Source organism: Salmo trutta, chromosome 37, assembly GCF_901001165.1.
Source record: "Salmo trutta chromosome 37, fSalTru1.1, whole genome shotgun sequence".
NCBI lineage: Eukaryota > Metazoa > Chordata > Actinopteri > Salmoniformes > Salmonidae > Salmo > Salmo trutta.
The window spans coordinates 12,406,564-12,424,435 of NC_042993.1; the positions used below are offsets into that span (position 1 = coordinate 12,406,564).

General features: G+C 44.7%; 1 protein-coding gene across 3 annotated transcripts in view; it reads left to right on the forward strand.

Moving 5' to 3' along the window:
* The window catches only part of LOC115177337 (histone-lysine N-methyltransferase 2A), an 80,919-nt gene that overhangs the window by 54,929 nt on the left and 8,118 nt on the right, over positions 1-17,872 (forward strand). For all 3 annotated transcript variants that reach the window (XM_029738028.1, XM_029738029.1, XM_029738030.1), the window contains 16 exons: positions 5,166-5,350; positions 5,677-5,778; positions 5,932-6,042; positions 6,760-6,836; positions 8,011-8,246; positions 8,354-8,508; positions 8,716-8,853; positions 9,008-9,166; positions 9,264-9,381; positions 9,489-9,567; positions 9,668-9,828; positions 11,129-11,272; positions 11,417-14,690; positions 15,315-15,406; positions 15,553-15,690; positions 15,988-16,240. In XM_029738028.1, coding sequence (XP_029593888.1) covers positions 5,166-5,350; positions 5,677-5,778; positions 5,932-6,042; positions 6,760-6,836; positions 8,011-8,246; positions 8,354-8,508; positions 8,716-8,853; positions 9,008-9,166; positions 9,264-9,381; positions 9,489-9,567; positions 9,668-9,828; positions 11,129-11,272; positions 11,417-14,690; positions 15,315-15,406; positions 15,553-15,690; positions 15,988-16,240 — 5,422 coding nt within the window. The remainder of the gene's footprint in view (positions 1-5,165; positions 5,351-5,676; positions 5,779-5,931; positions 6,043-6,759; positions 6,837-8,010; positions 8,247-8,353; positions 8,509-8,715; positions 8,854-9,007; positions 9,167-9,263; positions 9,382-9,488; positions 9,568-9,667; positions 9,829-11,128; positions 11,273-11,416; positions 14,691-15,314; positions 15,407-15,552; positions 15,691-15,987; positions 16,241-17,872) is intronic.

Here is a 17,872-nt window from a genome sequence, read left to right on the forward strand (position 1 = left end):
CTAGTCCTTGCCGATGACCAGCATACCCATAACATGATGCAGCCACCACCATGCTTGAAAATATGAAAAGTGGTACTCCATGATGTGTTGTTGGATTTGCCCCAAACATAATGCTTTGTATTCAGCAATGGTAGAACAAGTACTCAATTGTTATACTTGAGATAAAGTAAAGATACCTTAAAAGAAAATGACTCAAGTGAAAGTCACCCAGTAATATACTAATTGAGTAATAGTCTAAAAGTATTTGGTTTTAAATATATTTACGTAAAAGTTTAAATCATTGCAAATTCCTTATATTAAGCAAACCAGACAGCACAATTTTTAGAAACATTTTTGAAATGTATTTACGGATAGCCAGGGGCACACTCTCCCCCTCAGATATAATTTACAAACGAAGGATTTGTGTTTAGTGAGTCCGTCAGAGACCGTAGGGATGACCAGGGATGTTCTCTTGATAACTGCGTGAGTTGGATCATTTTTGTATTTTTGGGTGTCAGGGGAAAAGTATGGAGTAAAAAGTACATCTTTAGGAATGTAGTGAAGTAAAAGTTGTCAAAAATGTAAATAGTGAAGTACAGATACTGAGAAAAAAAACTACTTAAGTAGTACTTTAAAGTATTTTTTACATAAGTACTTTACACCACTGGTATTCAAGACAAAGTTATTTTTTTTGTCATTCTTTGCAGTTTTACTTTAGTACCTTACTGCAAACAGGATGCATGTTTTGGAGTATTTTTAGTATATTCAGGCTTCCTACTTTTCACTCTGTCAATTAGGTTAATATTGTGGAAGAACTACAATGTTGATCCACCCTCAGTTTTCTCCTATCACAACCATTAAACCCTTTACCTGTTTTTAAAAAGTCACGATTGGCATCATGGTGACATTCCTGAGCGGTTTCCTTCCTCTCTGGCAACTTTGTAGTGACTTGGTGTATGTGTATTGATACACCATCCAAACTGTAATTTATAACTTCACCATCCTCAAAGGGATATTCAATTACTGCTTTTTTAAAACTCATCTAGCAATAGGTGACCTTCTTTGCGAGGCATTGGAAAACCTCCCTGGTCTTTGTGGTTGATTCTGTGTTTGAAATTCACTGCTCAACTGAGGGACCTTACAGATAATTTGTGTTTGTGGTACAGATGTTGGAGATTGTTTCTATGTCAAACGGCTTTTGTTATTTTAGTATTTTATGATGTGTATATAAAGTGTAATATTTGGAATCAAACTCAATTTAATACATTTCAACTCTCTGACATGGTACTGGTTTATTTGTATTTTTTTATGACTATGTGTGAGGTGTATACTTTTGTTTAAAAGTAAACTGGGGGGAAAAAAATGTAAACGTGAGTTACAGTTCATATAAGGAAATCAGTCAATTGAAATAAATGAGGCCCAAATCTATGGATTTCACATGACTGAGGATACATATATGCATCTGTTGGTCACTGATGCCTTAAATAAAATGATAGGGGCGTGGATCAGAAAACCAGTCAGTGTCTGGTGTGACCACCATTTGCCTCATGCAGTGCGACACATCTCCTTCGTGTAGAGTTCAATCTGTTGATTGTGGATTGTTGTCCCACACTTCAATGTCTGTGCGAACCTGCTAGATCTTGGTGGAACTGGAACGCGCTGACGTACACGTCAATCCAGAGCATTCCAAACATATTTAATGGGTGACATGTCTGGTGAGTATGCAGGCCATGGAAGAACTGATTGAGGCATCACTACAGACCCGGGTTCGATCCCAGGCCTAGGGGAGGGTTTGGCCAAGCGGGATGTCCTTGTCCCATCACGCTCTAGCAACTCCTTGTGGCGGGCCAGGCGCATGCACGCTGACTTCAGTCGCCAGTTGTATGGTGTTTCCTCTGACACATTGTTGCGGCTGGCTTCCAGGTTAAGCGAGCATTGTGTCAAGAAGCAGTGCGGCTTGGCACGGTCGTGTGTCGGAGGATGTATGACTCTCGACCTTCGCCTCTCCCGAGACCGTACGAGAGTGGTAGTTACAGCAAATTTGGATATCACGAAAAAGGGGAGGAAAAAAGGGTTAAAAAGTATAAATAAATAAAATATTACCAAGAAACGCTGTGTGACACTGATTTAGCCCACTGCAGTAAAAGGTTGAGAAAATGTTTACTCCTGAACCTATTTAGGCTTGCCATAACAATGGGGTTGAATACTTATTGACTCAAGACATTTCAGCTTTACATTTTTAATTGGCAAAAATATAGAAAAACACAATTCCCCTTTGACATTATGGGGTATTGTGTGTAGGCCAGTGACACATTTAATCAATTTTAAATTCAGGTTGTGTAACAACAAAATGTGGAGAAAGTCAAGGGGTGTAAATATTTTCTGAAGGCACTGTATCTCTATTAAGGCTGACCCCATTAAGTGGACTGCTCGATTTGTTTGGTCGATGGGCTATTGGTCGACTGAGCTTTCTTTAGTCGAACAGTCCCAAATGTATGTATTTCTTCATGGTGCACAAGCCGGCTATCTAATTCGCGCCTGTCTCAGTGGACTGCGCCAATGCCGAGGCCATGAGGATGGCACAGCCCATAACTCCAAAACGTGCTACTGAAATTGTAAATGGTTATATTATGTAACAAAATAATGGTGCAACGCTAATAAATATTATTTTATAACAAACGCGCTTTCTCCCGCGATGGATAGTGGTTCTGAAACGTAAACTGCAGTGCGCCGTTGAATTGGCGACTTTTCCCCCTATATGTTGCTATGTGCATAATAGCAAAGTTAACCACCATGTTGGTGTTGAGAACAATGCGGTGGAGGCAGCAGCTGAATGAGGAGATGAGGAAACAGGTCTTGCCTTAATTGTCTTAAGAAAATTGAGGGGAAACACCAACTTAATTAATGAATAGCCTAACTGTTAAACATGCCTGGTTTTATAAATTATCCATATACAGTACCAGTCAAGTTTTAGATCACCTACTCATTCAAGGTTATTATTTTATTTTTCCTATTTTCTAGATTGTAGAATAAAAGTGAAGATGTTGTCGTGTCTTTGGCTATGCCGGATTAAGTGATATGACATGCTAACTTATAAAATTATTTCTCTGTAATTAATATTACCTGATTAAGCTAATCATGTAAATGTAATTAACTACAAAGTCGGGGCACCACAGAAGAACGTTTATAGAGCTGTTATCTTCTGAATAAACTCTTAAAATACTTCGTAATATTTTACATCGATAGCAGTCAATCTTATCTTATTTTCAATCTCATCATGAAAGTTATAAATTCTTGGTTATCTTCACGAACCCTGGCTAACAAGTTGAATCAGCAATACAAAATTGGGTTTAATTATTTATTTACTAAATACCTAACTAATCACACAGAATTACAAATACACAGAATTCATATGATGTCATACAGAAAACGTCCTGGTGGACTGAGCCTGTATCATGGCTGGTTACACAAAGGAAAAGGGGGTTGGGCTTGAATGAAAGAGCGGGAAGATTTAGGAACACAGAAACAGCAGCTATGCTATCGTAAATACATTATCTTATGCATTCTAAATTACCGCCCATTTGGAAAAGGAAAATGCAATAAATATTTACTCTGAGCTGCGCTTCGGTAGATTGGTCGTAGATGCTGGCCGTGGTTGGCCAACAGATCTTCCTGTTGTGTAGTGGAAGAATGTCAATGGTGGTGGTATCTTCGTCTGATTGTTAGACTGGATCCGTCGTCCGTCCTTTCCTAGCCCACGTTAGCAGCGGCTAACTCAACGGCTAGGAAGTATCACTTCTGTAGTGAATAAGCTCAAAGTTCATACCAGTTCATACCATAGCTCACGCCGAGGTTGGCTTAGTTCTGTTCTTGATATGTGTCTGTCCTTATAACGTAGAGGCTGCAGTCCTCACGTACTGGAACCCGGAATGTATTTTCGTCCAAAGCTTATATAGTGGAGAGGGGGGGAAGGAGGCGCCCCATCGTTTATAACCCCATGTCTCTACAAAGGGTTGGGCCACTGATCGGCAGGGCACTTTCCTTATGAAAACCCAATTCTCTCATTTGGAAGCTAAAATTACATTTAATCTCCTAACAAACAATTTCAATATCAAACATTTCAATTGCATAACAATTCCATGTGACTCTGATAACTAGAGGGTGTATACTTTCTCAGGTAAAGTTTATGTCGTCCTGTCCTCAATCATAATGTCTCAGATAACAATGAACTGACATACATACTCATTACGTTATCAAGCATATTTCCAACTGGTTTTATTATCAAAAGATGGTTCCTTTCCCCATGTTTGATGTTCCCAGACTCTATATTTAACACAGGCTATTCCAGTCCTTCAGTAGGGTCAGAGAGAGAGGGGAAGGGAGAAGGTATTTATGGGGGGGTCATAAACCTTACCCACAGGCCAACTTCATGACAATGTCAAAACTATAAAATAACACATGGAATCATGTGGTAAACAAACAAATGAAAATATATTTGAGATTCTTCAACGTAGCCACCCTTTGCCTTGATGACAGCTTTGCTCACTCTTGGCACTTTCGAGTTTCTTTTTCACATCCATTTTGCTGTCAGGTGTTCGGAGTTTGTTAAAACCAGTTTATTGATGTGATTATGATAGGCTATAGGCCAGGTCCTATTGGTCATATGCATACATGTTTCACGTAAAGAGAGCAAGGGTCTAGGGAATGTTTTTCCTTAACAAATGTAGGTATTTCGATGACAGAACTTTTCAGTTTAGAAACAAGTAAGAAACGAAATCGCTGTTATGTTGCCGCTTTGGCACAGACAGCGCAATAAACACTTGCTGTGGTGTCTGTTTGCTGCACCAGGGAGGAGAGACTTGCTGTCATTTGTTATAAATGTTTTTACTCCGCGTGGCCAATGGGCTCCCTCCCTCATGAGTCATTTGTCTTAATTATTTCATCAAACATTGCGCTTAAAGCGTAAGACACTCTCAGTGCATATAGTTGATTTCATTCAAATGCATAGTGTGTCTATATTTGGAAAAAAAATTTTTACAATTTTGATTGGTCTAAAGAACAGACAACCACTATCTGGGACAGCCCAAATCTGAGTTTATCACATGCTGTTATCTCCCATGCTTTTGATGTAGTGCGAAGGAATGGTTCTGATGGTTGTCCGTCTCTCTCCCTCTCCTACCTTCCAGGTGACCTGTATGAGATTTTGTCCAGCCTGCCAGAGAGTGTGGCTTATTCCTGCCGGCCCTGCAGCCAGTCCCAGCCCAGTGCCTGGAGGGAGCTGCTCCACATGGAGCTAAGGGCTGGGGTAGAGAAGGTGCTGGCCTGCCTGCTCACCTCCACTCTCACCCAGCACCTCATCACATGCTCACAGGTGGGAGATACCAGGCCGTACAATGCTTCTTACCACAGGATGCTAAATGAGACCGGATGCACAGGCTGAAAATAGCAGCAGGCTTTTTAACACCTATCATGACTTGTAGTCAAGTTTTGATTTGGCTTTTCTGAATAAATAATTTCAAAGAACGAGTGCAACGACTCTCTCCTCTCTTTTTAAAAGTTTATTAGCTGATATTAGATGTACATTTACAGACTGAGATCTGCTAGGACTATTTGCCTGTTCCTCTTGAACTGTTGCACATAAGTGCTTGTGTTGTTTCTCTGTAACATACTAAATTAGTCCCTATTCCCCTCCTGTAGTGTGTGACCCAGGTTGACCCTGACAGTGGAGCGGAGGGCCAGCCAGCCTGTGACCTCCGTGCTGTGGGCAAGAAGTTTGACAAAGGCCTCTACACCACCCTGGTCAGTGTCTGTCTAAATAGCATCTGAATTGGCAGGACAGGATCTCTTCTACATTGAAACTCTCATTTGAAGGAACATTTTCAAAGGAAGATGAATGAGTAGTGTCAGCTAAATAACTGTGTTTGTATATTTCTATGTCTGTTGATGTTGTAGAAATCGTTCCATGAAGATGTGGTGCAAGTGGTGCGGAGGCGTCTGGATCATGAGGAGTCTCTCCCGGAGGACGAAAGGCCCACAGCCTTGGCCCGCTCCTACTACTTGAAGGTAATGTTGATTACTCTGACAGCAACACTCTGGGAGGAAAACTCTTTACATAGGCAATTGTACAGTACAAATCAGAAGTATTTACTTGACCATGTAGCTACAAGCACAGTACTTTCAGTATGACAGAAAACAGTTGGTTGAACTATGTCTTCTGCAATGTTATCACGTTTTTCCTGTACTTTAGTTACATAAACACAACCTTTTTGTTAAAAGCACACACACGATAGTAAACGGATATACAAATGTTCTCACTACTACACTTGGCTGCACTTTGAACACAGCTGTTTACGCTCATCTTATTTTTGAAGTATTGTGTATAGACTGTACACACTAGTTTAAATGTTTCATAAAGTTCAATATCAGAAGTTAGACAACAGACACTTTAATACCCTCATCCTAACGCAATACATGGTCTGTACTCAGTCAGTGATATCAGTCCTCAGTATATGTCTTGTGGTGTCTGCTGTTCCAAATGGTTGTCTAGTCAGCAGAACAGTATGTGATTGGGAATGAGTTATGGGGCTCTGTAGGGCTGTGGTTCTGGTGGTCATGACTCCCCTGGTGGTCATAGGTTCACTTGGTTCAAACTAAAGTCATAGAAGATGCTTGAATCCAAGAACATTTGGAATGTTTATTGCAAAGAAAAAAGCACTACACGTTTTAAAATGGCCAACAGGGGAGTGTAGATTCACCCTCTCCTCACTGTTCTCTCTGCAGCTTCTGGAGGAGGTCTTCAACTGGTTCAACAGTCAGGACCCCAAAGTGTGGGATTCCCGATCCAAAGACCTGCCTATGTGAGTAGCAATCTGCTCCTTAAATGTCCTAGTCCAGGGTATCTCAACTGGTGGCCCACGGGGATTTTATTTCCCATGCATAATAGAGAAATATGGGGTTTTATACCAATGTAAGCAGATTTTGAAATTATTGTTTTAGTGAAATGATATCTGTTTGGGCTTCTTGTGATCATTTTGCAGTCTACAAATTATGTGTAATTATGTTCCGGCCTCCTGACCATCTGCTCAAGAGAAAATCGACCCGCATCTGAATCTAGTTGATGATCCCTGTCCTAGTCTGTTAAACCTGGTTTTTGTTATGCTTGTGAACTCGGCGAACGATTTACCAAGGCTCTTAGAAGGTTATCTGTCTGGGAGTTATTTCTCAGACATTGGGATTTGGGGATTTAACACTTAGGTTGAAGAATTTGCCATGTCATCAGATATTGACTCATATAGGAAGATTTATATGAAATTCCAGTTTAATGTTGGGTTGTGACATATTGCTTCACTACTTCCCTGCAGGGATTTATGTATTTTCCCATGAAGTAGCATAAGCCTACATTCAGTGGCGCAACTGATTTATGTTTTCTGGTTTGCCACACATTTGTATGACTCCCCTGGTGTTCACATCCTGATGGGGAAATGAGACGTTGATTTGAATTGTACTGTCAACAACGACCTTAAAGTGGGGGAACAGTCATTCAAATGCAATGTGACAGGAAGTTACAGAAGTTAGTCTTATTTTCTTCTTCTGTATGTTAAAGCCAGGACAAGTCCCCCTCCTCTCCCACACATTCCCAGTTCACATCTTTCCTTCCCTGCGATGGAGGACCCAGAGTAGTGACTTCATTTAGCTCATTGTAGGGTGATGCACAGAGTGGTAAAGGAAGAGTGGTAAGCTCAGGACCTGCCCTGTCTGTCACCTTATCTTCTGGGGGAAAGATTGATTAATAAACATGAATTGTTTCTTAATGTAAATGAGTATAATCATAATTAGCTAGATGTGAGCCACTGTCTCAGTTGTATGCTCAAAGTCAAATCCTAACTTGAGTAACTGTGTGCATGTAACTCAGATGTTTGCCTAAACCATCACAATTTGAGTTTCGTGCTGGTGTCTAATAGAGAACTTGACTTCCTCTTCTTTCATCTCCTCACCCCTCCATTTCTCCATCCATTCTCTTTCCCATTGCAGTGGGATGCTGTCCCATGCGGTTCAGCCCCCCACCACTGAGCATGTGTACGCCCAGTGGCGTGAGAGGGAGGAGCTAAGGTCCAGGGCCCCTCTCGGGACCCTGCAGACGGAGAACGTACCACGCCTGGAGGTGAAACAAGAAGAGGTGCCTCACCCCACCACCCCACTGTTCACAGAGCCAACCAGGGGCCTCCACTTTAGGAAAAACAGGGCTTTCAGGCTTAATAAACTCAAAGGTACTTTACACAACTGAGGGGAGGAAAAACAATGAGAAAGAAAATATTGAATCAACCAATTTCCTAAGGGAATTGTTTTGGTTTGATGTCTGGCGTTTGTCCCTCAGGGAAAAGGGGAAGAGCCGGACGGCAATCCATGTCTGAGGGACATCCATTCAAGTCTGAGGGAAGGCTGTCCAAGGCTGACCTAGACACAGGGTGGTCCAAGGATGACGGGAGGCAATGCTCACTGTGCCAAACGTATGGAGATGCTAAGTCCAATGTGAGTAAGACTGAAACTAGGTTTCAGAACACTTCTGAGCAGCATGGTGGAAAGACACACAAACCGCACTCTGACTTCAGAGCACTAAGCCTTCATACCCTTTTTCAACATAACAGCCTTTGACTCACAGGAAATTAAGTCAACCAAATCCACAGAGTAGGTAACCCATCAGTACTGTATTTCTAACCACCTCCGTGTGTCCTTCAGGAGGCGGGCAGGCTGCTGTACCTGGGCCAGAACGAATGGGCTCACATCAACTGCTCCATGTGGTCCGCCGAGGTGTTCGAGGAGGACAATGGCTCTCTGATGCACGTGCACAGTGCCGTCGCTAGGGGGCGCTTCATGGTGAGGCTTCACTTTATTTTTGCAGTGACATTCTTGTTTTTCCAGCAGCTGTAGTTTGTATCTTTGTCCAACGTCCATCATCTCTCTCAAACTCATTATCCACCCCTATTCTCTCCTCCTGGACTGATCTAACCTGTCTCTCTTGTTTCCACAGCGCTGTGAGCGCTGTAACCATACAGGTGCCACAGTGGGCTGCTGTCTGACCTCCTGCCAGAGCAACTACCACTTCATGTGTGCCCGCTCCCGCAACTGTGTATTCCAGGACGACAAGAAGGTCTACTGCTACAAACACAGAGACCTCATCAGTGGCAAGGTAAAGTCCTGGGACTACTCAGCAGTGGGACTGTTGTTTTTTGAAACATGTGAATCAGTTTCCTCACGCATGTGTACATTGTTCTTGTCCATTGCAGATCATCACTGGCCAAGGGTTTGAGGTGAATCGGAGAATGTACGTGGACTTTGATGGGATCAGTCTTCGCAGGAAGTTCTTGACCGGACTGGAGCCAGAAAACATCAATTTGATGATTGGTATATTTTCTCGACACATTACATTATTTTTAGCTCGCTTGAGTATAAGTATCACAGGACTGGTCATGGGTTTTTCTCATCTAATCATTGTTATTTTCTGAACTCAGGCTCTTTGCAGATTGAAAAGCTAGGTATTCTGACTGAGCTGTCTGCAAAGCAAGGAAAACTCTTCCCAGTGGGTTACCAGTAAGTCGCAGAAATTCATAATTAATAATGAATCAGAAATTGTCATGTTTAGACTTGTTTTTTTTAGGACTTCCTTCCTTTCAACTCCTCCTCTCCGCAGGTGTTCTCGCTGGTACTGGAGCACGGTGAACCCACTGCGGCGTTGCAAATACACGTTTACGATCCGTGAGGTCCGACCGCCGGTCCCTGAGAAACCTGCTGAAGAGATGCCTGACAAGGGAGAGAATAGCACTATAGCACACAGCCCCTGCGCCCAGTCAGGTGAGAGTCCCGGTAACACAATACTGCATCAAACCCTCACTACTACACTGAACAAAAATATAAGCGCAACATGTAAAGTGTTGGTGCCATGTTTCATGAGCTGAAATAAAATATCATAGCAATTTCTATACATACAAAAGCTTATTTAGCTAACATTTTGTGAACAATTTTGTTTACTAGTAATGTATAATCCGTTCACCTGACAGGTGTGGCATATCAAGAAGCTGATTAAACAGCATGATCATTACATAGGTGCACCTTGTGCTGGGAACAATAAAAGGCCACTCTAAAATGTGAATTTTTATCACACAATACCACAGATGTCTCAAGTTTGGAGCGTGCAATTTGCATGCTCACTGCAGGAATGTCCACCAGACATGTTGCCAGAAAATTGAATGTTCAGTTCTCTACCATAAGCTGCCTCCAAAGTTGTTTTAGAGAATTTGGCAGTATGCCCAACCGACCTCACAACTGCAGATCACATTGTATGGCCACGTGTGGGTGAGCGGTTTGTTGACGTTGTGAACCGAGTGCCCCATTGTGGCGTGAGGGTATGGGCAGGCATAAGCTACGGACATCGAACACAATTGCATTTCATTGATGGCAATTTGAATGTACAGAGATACTGTGACACGATCCTGAGGCCCATTGTCGTGCCATTCATCTGCCGCCATCACCTCATGTTTCAGAATGATAATGCACGGCCCCATGTCGCAAGGATCTATATGCAATTCCTGGAAGCTGAAAATATCCCAGTTCTTCCATGGCCTTCATACTCACCAGACATGTCACTCCTTGAGCATGTTTGGGAAGCTCTGGATCGACGTGTGCAACCGTGTGTTCCAGTTCCTGCCGCTATCCAGCAACTTCATGCAGACGTTGAAGTGGAGAGGGGACCACATTCCACAAGCCACAATCAACAACTTGATGAACTCTATGCGAAGGAGATGTTGCGCTTCATGAGGCAAAAATAGTGCTCACACCCGATACTTTTCTGATCCACGCCCCTACCTTTTTTTGTTTAAGGTATCTGTGACCAAAATATGCATATCTGTATTCCCAGTCATGTGAAATCCATAGATTAGGGCCTAATGAATTTATTTAAATAGCCAGATTTCCTTATGAACTGTCATTCAATGAAATCTTTGATATTGTTGAATGTTGCGTTTCTATTTTTGTTCAGTATAAATATTAGTGTGAATGTGTGACTGTTGGCTTTCTTACACTGCAACGTGAATATTAGCAAGACTTAGATTTGGCATAGGAAACAGAGTTGTTGTTGTTGTTGCTTCACCTCTAGAATCTGATGCCCAAGAGGTTGACGTGGCACATTCCCGACCCACTACTCCCAGCTTCTCAGCTCCACTCCCTAAACCTGACCAAGGGGCAAGGCCCAAAATCAGGAGACCAACTGGCGGTCTGTTCCGGCCTCTACCCTCCCCAGGTAACTGTTCCGTGGTTGGCTAATGTTGTTTAAAAAAAAACAATTGTCAGGTTTTGAGTGATTTCTAGATATTACACAGAAAGCATTAATTGTTTGTGTGCCGTTCAGTTGTCTCACTGCTATCTGATATATTTTCCTCTGCAGGAGCTACCAAGTCCAAACCCCACCACATCCTGACCATCAGTGACCTGGAGGAGACACGCAGGCCCCGTCGCCACAGCCCCCACTCCCAAACCCGTAGGGACATGTCCTCCCCACCCCAAGGCTGTCCAACTGGATCTGGACTAATCACCCTCCGCACTGGTGGCTCCATGCATCCCAAGGCCTCCGTACCCACCTCTCCGCTGTTTCCCCTCGGTGCTACTGATATCCTGCTGACCTCTGCCCGCCCTGTCGGAGGTCGAAGTGCTTCCTCTGCCCGATGCCCCGGGAACATGACTCACTCTACTTCAGGACTCTTTCCCCAGCCACCGTGGGAAGACAGTGTGGGCAGCTTCCCTTCCCCTTGTCTGTCACTCTCCCCAACCGTCCAGCACTCCAATAGACCCAGGCTGTCTTTTGACCTGAACCAGTCAGACTCAGTTGAGGTACCACACAACTTCCTGGCTTCCCCAGAACCGGAGGATAACCCTGTATCTAACAGCACCTCACCACTTAGGGGCACTTTCATACCATTCCACGGGGACTCTGACGTGGCCATTGTCTCCGAGTTGAAGACTGAGCTTGAGATTGAGGAGACGCTAGTGAATGAGGGAGTGGCCATGACCTGTGGTGCCCAGATAGACGTGGAGGGCGACGACAACCAAGAGGAATTCTGGGAGCCCGAGGTTCGCAAGAGAAAGACTCGTACAGCCCTGACCCGCTCAGCTGCATCCACCAGGCAAGACTGGGGGAACACTTCTTCTGATGAGGACATGGAGCACTATTTTGACTTCTCGCACACTGTGATCAGTCGCACAGGCTCCAGGGACCCACCCCAGGCTCCTGCCTCTCCCTCTTCAAGATCTATCCCTCAGCTGGACGGTGTGGACGATGGGACTGAGAGTGATGCCAGCGTGACAACCACAGATGGGGCTCAGAAACTGAAGAGCGCCAGTCAAGTTCAGAACCCAGCTCAAACGCATGTTCCGCCTGAAGTAAAAATTACAACAAATGGTTTAAGTGCAGACTCTGGAAGCCCTGTCCCAGATCAGTCACCCCTTAGCAACCCTTTCAAGTCTACAACCAGAGTTGAACTCCCTGCTACAAAACCTCCCCCAGTGTATAGACCCCATGATCCATCCAAAGCCTTTAATGCCACACAACTAGCTGGGACTGAATTGGACAGTGTGACCCTTGCACCAACTGAGATCTCACCAGAAGCTCGAAGACCAGATGCAGTGGACCCATCCACAACATACAGCCCTGCTGATGTGAATACTACTCCCCTGCAGTTATACACCTTCCCAACTCCTCTAGAGCAACAGAACTCAGTCCCCTCCTTAGAAGCCCAGGAACCAGTGCTGATTGCACCCCTTCAAGGAACTCTGCCGGACGTTGTCCATACTAAGGTGCCTGATACGGTCTACCCAGAGGATTTATTTCAAGGTTCCATTCTAGACTTTGTCCCTGGGGCTCCACTTGTTCTTGAGAGGTGTGATCCTCCCTCCCCCAGCACCTGTTTCACTGAGCTGGTCCCTGTCCAGGTTGATGCTCCCATGGAAACCCATCAGCCTCAAGACCCAAAAGACCTCTTCTTGGATTCTAACAGTGGTCACTTTGTATCGCCCACAGATGGATCTGCCATTTACATGAACCACTTGACAGAGAGTTCACGAGATCCATCGTTGAGCAGTAGTCAGGGCACCCTGTTGGAGCTTCTTCAACCCTCTTCTCTTATCTCCTCAGACTTCCCTAACCCCTGCGTAGCCCGGATGAACCCTTTACAAATGAGTCCCTCTGTGCAGTTCTCTTTGCCTGGCTTTAACCCTTCAAGGCCACCTCTCACTAGCATCTCGCTACAACCCCTGACATCCTCCCAAGGGCCAACAGTCTTGCCGCCCATGGAGACCTTTTGTACCAAATTATCAGCACCTATTCCAGACAGTGCCCTTCCACATTTGTCCTCTCAAATTGATCCCATTTTATCTGCAACATCAAGTGTCAGTCTCCCATCTTATGGATCAGTCTCTCTGCCTGTATTCTCCACACAATCCCAGGCCATGGTCTCCACAGCAATTACCATTGTATCCTCCTCTCCCTCCATATGCTCTCTCTCCGATGCTCTATCCACCCAGTGTCACCCCATGCTCTCTTCGCTTCAGCCCTCCTCTGCCCCTGTGATGATTAACGGATACAGCTCCACGTCTCTGCAGAAGGAAGCTGCCATGGGACACACCATCTCCATCAACTTCTCCACCCCCAGGCCGCCACTGGAGCCCCAACAGACGCTGTTACCTCAGGGACTACCTGGCCACGCTATCCTTACTGTGAAGGAAGTGGGTGGTCCTAACGTGGACCCTACACCTCACGTTCTGCTGGTCAACCGCCTGGGCCAGATCTTTGTGAAGAACCCAGAGAGCAACACCTTCCAGCTGCCCAGTCAGAGCTCTCCCTCCTATAACTGTGTCACTCAGATTGCCAGCCTCCTTCAGAGCAATGCCCTGTCTGCCACCTTGGCAGCAGCTGGTACAATGTCCACTCCAGTTACAGGGACTGCCATGCCAACCCATGTCCCTAGGATGGCCACGCCTGTGGTTCAGAACCCAGCTACCATCACTCAACTGCTCACTCATAACAGCAATGGGACAGTGGCAGCAACTGCGGTAAAGAAACCCAGGAGGAACGCAAGTGTATCTGCAGAAGGAGCTATACCAGGGATGAAGAAAACCAGAAAGAAGAAAGAACCTTCCACAAATTCTAGGAGAAAGAAGTCTGACAAAGCTGCAGACCTGTTTGAGTTTGCTGGTCAGGACGGCAGTTCCTCCATGACCAAGACTGAGAGCGCACAAGCCATCATCAACCAAGCTATGGCCAGTAACTACACTCCAAACCGGACCGGTCCGCGCATATTGAGTCCCTCCACATTCCGTAACAACCCTTCCCTGAAATCTGTGGTCCTGCCCCCAGGACTACTCTTCGAACCCGAGCCCGCAGCCACCACACTGTCTGTTTCAACACCCCGCCCTCCTCGCGCCCATGTCCGTATGAAGAGGGTGTCCTCCCTTTCAGATCGCATTGGTGCCACAAAGAAGTCCAAGACAGACTTCCTAGAGCCAGAGCCCCCTAGTGCTAAGGAGGACTTGTTGGTACCTAAAGACAGCTTTGCTGCTGTCTCCAGCAGGGCTGGGGGAGTTCGCATTAAAACCCCAACGGTGAAAGGTGTGCTGGACCTGGACAAGCTAAAGGAGGAGCACTTGAGTGACTCTGAAAGCACAAGGTTAGTCTTTTTGGAACTTATCAGGGCAGTGATCTAATGAAATGAGTAATGAGACAAAATGTACAAATATTATTTTCAATGAATAATACAAGAATAGTCATGCCTTTATGTTTAATGGCCGCTGAGTCTCTTGTAAAATTCCTTTTTTATTAAAAGTGGTTAACTTGCTACATCTGCAACAATGCTTAAGGTCAGAATCATATTGAAATATTTTTTTTTCTTCACATTTGGTTGCTCGTGTTTCCAGTGTGGGCCTCTTCTCTTTAGTGTCGATAAGATCATGTCTGGCTATTTTTAACCTTATTCTTAACTCTTCCTCTGACTATTAGTAACCTACAGTATGATATGACAAATGGAACAAGGCGTTTTACTCCTGAAATAGAACTGTCGATGTCAGTAACGATAAAGAGCAGGTCGTGCATAGAAACCTTTTTTGGAGTCATAACTGAGATTGTCATAACTGTCACCACTCATTTACCAATATACAATACAGCTCCTAGTTTGCCCGATGCTCTCCAATTGTCATCGCTGCATTTCTGCCTGAAAGTGTGTATCTGATACAGAGAGTGATATACAGCCTGTATCCAGTCGATTTCAGTGTTTCTCTTGTTGTATTCCTCACAGGCCAGGGCCTTGGGACCGCCTGTCTATACCTCGATTTGGGGGGGACATGGGTAAACAGAACAGTGCCCTGACTGACTGGAACAAATACTCAGGTACTTATGTGTAATGGTGCCGAATGAACAGTATGTCTGTATGACGATGACTTGGATGATGATGACTGATGATACTTCTTATACCTGTACTCTGTAAACAAGTCTGCCTGATTTGAAAATACCCTGTGGTATTTCCATCCTGTCAGGTGCTCTATCATGCTCAGATGATGAGCTGCTGCCATCAGACGAGGATGATGAGTGCCCTCCCAGCCGAGACCAGCCCCACCTCCGCTTCGAGATCAAAAGCGATGACGGCTTCAGTGTGGAGGCAGACAGCATAGAGGGTGAGGTTTCAGGGAGGAAAGGGCAAATGAATAGACTGCATGTGTCTTATCTGTGGAGTGTTCGTTTAGAAAGAATTACATTTCCCAATACTCAAGGCAATGATTTCTGCACAAATACCCACTATTTCTACATATGACTAAACATAAGATTATGAAAAACACTTGTTCTCGCACTTGGCTAGAATTAACTTGTGTAATAGGCTAATTTCCATATGTATTACATTTGTGTGTTATGCTGTGTTACTCACGTCTTACTCTTCTCTCTCTATTTCTCTGCCCCCTCCTTTCCCTCCTCAGTGGCCTGGAGGGCAGTGATAGACTGTGTCCAGGAGGCGCGGGCAGGGGCCAGGCTTAGGCAGCTGTCGTTCTCTGGGATGACAGGTGCCCGTATGCTGGGCCTGCTCCACGACACGGTGGTCTTCCTGGTGGAGCAGCTCCAGGGGGCCCGTCGCTGCCATAGCCACGCCTTCCGCTTCTTTAAACAGATCAGCCAAGAGGAGGACCTGCCTGTCAACCCCTCTGGATGTGCCCGCTCTGAGGTCTACCTCAGGTCAGTGTCCCTGTTTTCTGTTCACTTCTGGGGCCCTGGAAGTTAAATATAGAAATTATAAGGGAAGTCATTATTTTGGAGTGTAATTTGTAAATTGAGTCTGAGTTGTCTTACAGATTGATCTTACATATCTTGTTAACATTTCACCAATACTTCCTAGGTATCATGAGTAGGTTTGCAAAAGGTCGGAAACATTGCGGGAAATTTCCGGAAATTTTCCATGGGAATTTTGGGGAATTTTGCTTAAATTCATAAAAAAACTTAGCTTATAACAGTGAACCTTTTTTGTGGGATACATATAAGGCAATTCTAGGTTTTGTGACATATTTTGGTTAAACTATCCCCAATTCAATGGAATTGCAACCCTCTGCATGCACAGTGCATTCTACCATCACGTGCAGTCCACTCTTCCATCACATGTACAGCTGATTCTCAAGATCTTGCACACTAATGAGATGCTATTGTGCCCACACTACTACACTGTCTGAGCCAAGGACAACATGCTTTCTGGTAAGTTTTGATTACAATACTGGGTGGGGTGAATATATTTTATGACATGCATGTTTTTTTGTTAACTAGTAAATAAACTCAGCAATAAAAGAAACGTCCTCTCACTGTCAACTGCATTTATTTTCAGCAAACGTGTAAATATTTGTATAAACATAACAAGATTCAACAACTGAGACATAAACTGAACAAGTTCCACAGACGTGACTAACAGAAATGGATTAATGTGTCCCTGAACAAAGGGGGGTTCAAAATCAAAAGTAACAGTCAGTATCTGGTGTGGCCACCAGCTGCATTAAGTACTGCAGTGCATCTCCTCATAGACTGCACCAGATTTGCCAGTTCTTGCTGTGAGATGTTACCCCACTCTTCCACCAAGGCACCTGCAAGACATTTCTGGGGGGAATGGCCCAAGCCCTCACCCTGCGATCCAACAGGTCCCAGACGTGCTCAATGGGATTGAGATCGGGGCTCTTCGCTGGCCATGGCAGAACACTGACATTCCTGTCTTGCAGGAAATCACGCACAGAACGAGCAGTATGGCTGGTGGCATTGTCATGCTGGAGGGTCATGTCAGGATGAGCCTGCAGGAAGGGTACCACATGAGGGAGGAGGATGTCTTCCCTGTAACGCGCAGCGTTGTGATTGCCTGCAATGACAGCAAGCTCAGTCCGATGATGCTGTGACACCCTGCCCCAGACCATGACGGACCCTCCACCTCCAAAGCGATCCCGCTCCAGAGTACAGGCCTCGGTGTAACGCTCATTTCTTCTACAATAAACGCGAATCCGACCATCACCCCTAGTGAGACAAAACCGCGACTCGTCAGTGAAGAGCACTTTTTGCCAGTCCTGTCTGGTCCAGCGACGGTGGGTTTGTGCCCATAGGCGACATTGTTGCTGGTGATGTCTGGTGAGGACCTGCCTTACAACAGGCCTACAAGCTCTCAGTCCAGCCTTACTCAGCCTTTACAATGAAGATCTGTGAAGTTATTTGGATTTTTATGAATGATCTTTGAAAGACAGTGTCTTGAAAAAGGGATGTTTCTTTTTTAGCTGAGTTTAGTAGCCTACAGCAAAGTTTGTTTAAATAATTTCTAACTTGTTAACAGTTTCTGCTAGTTAG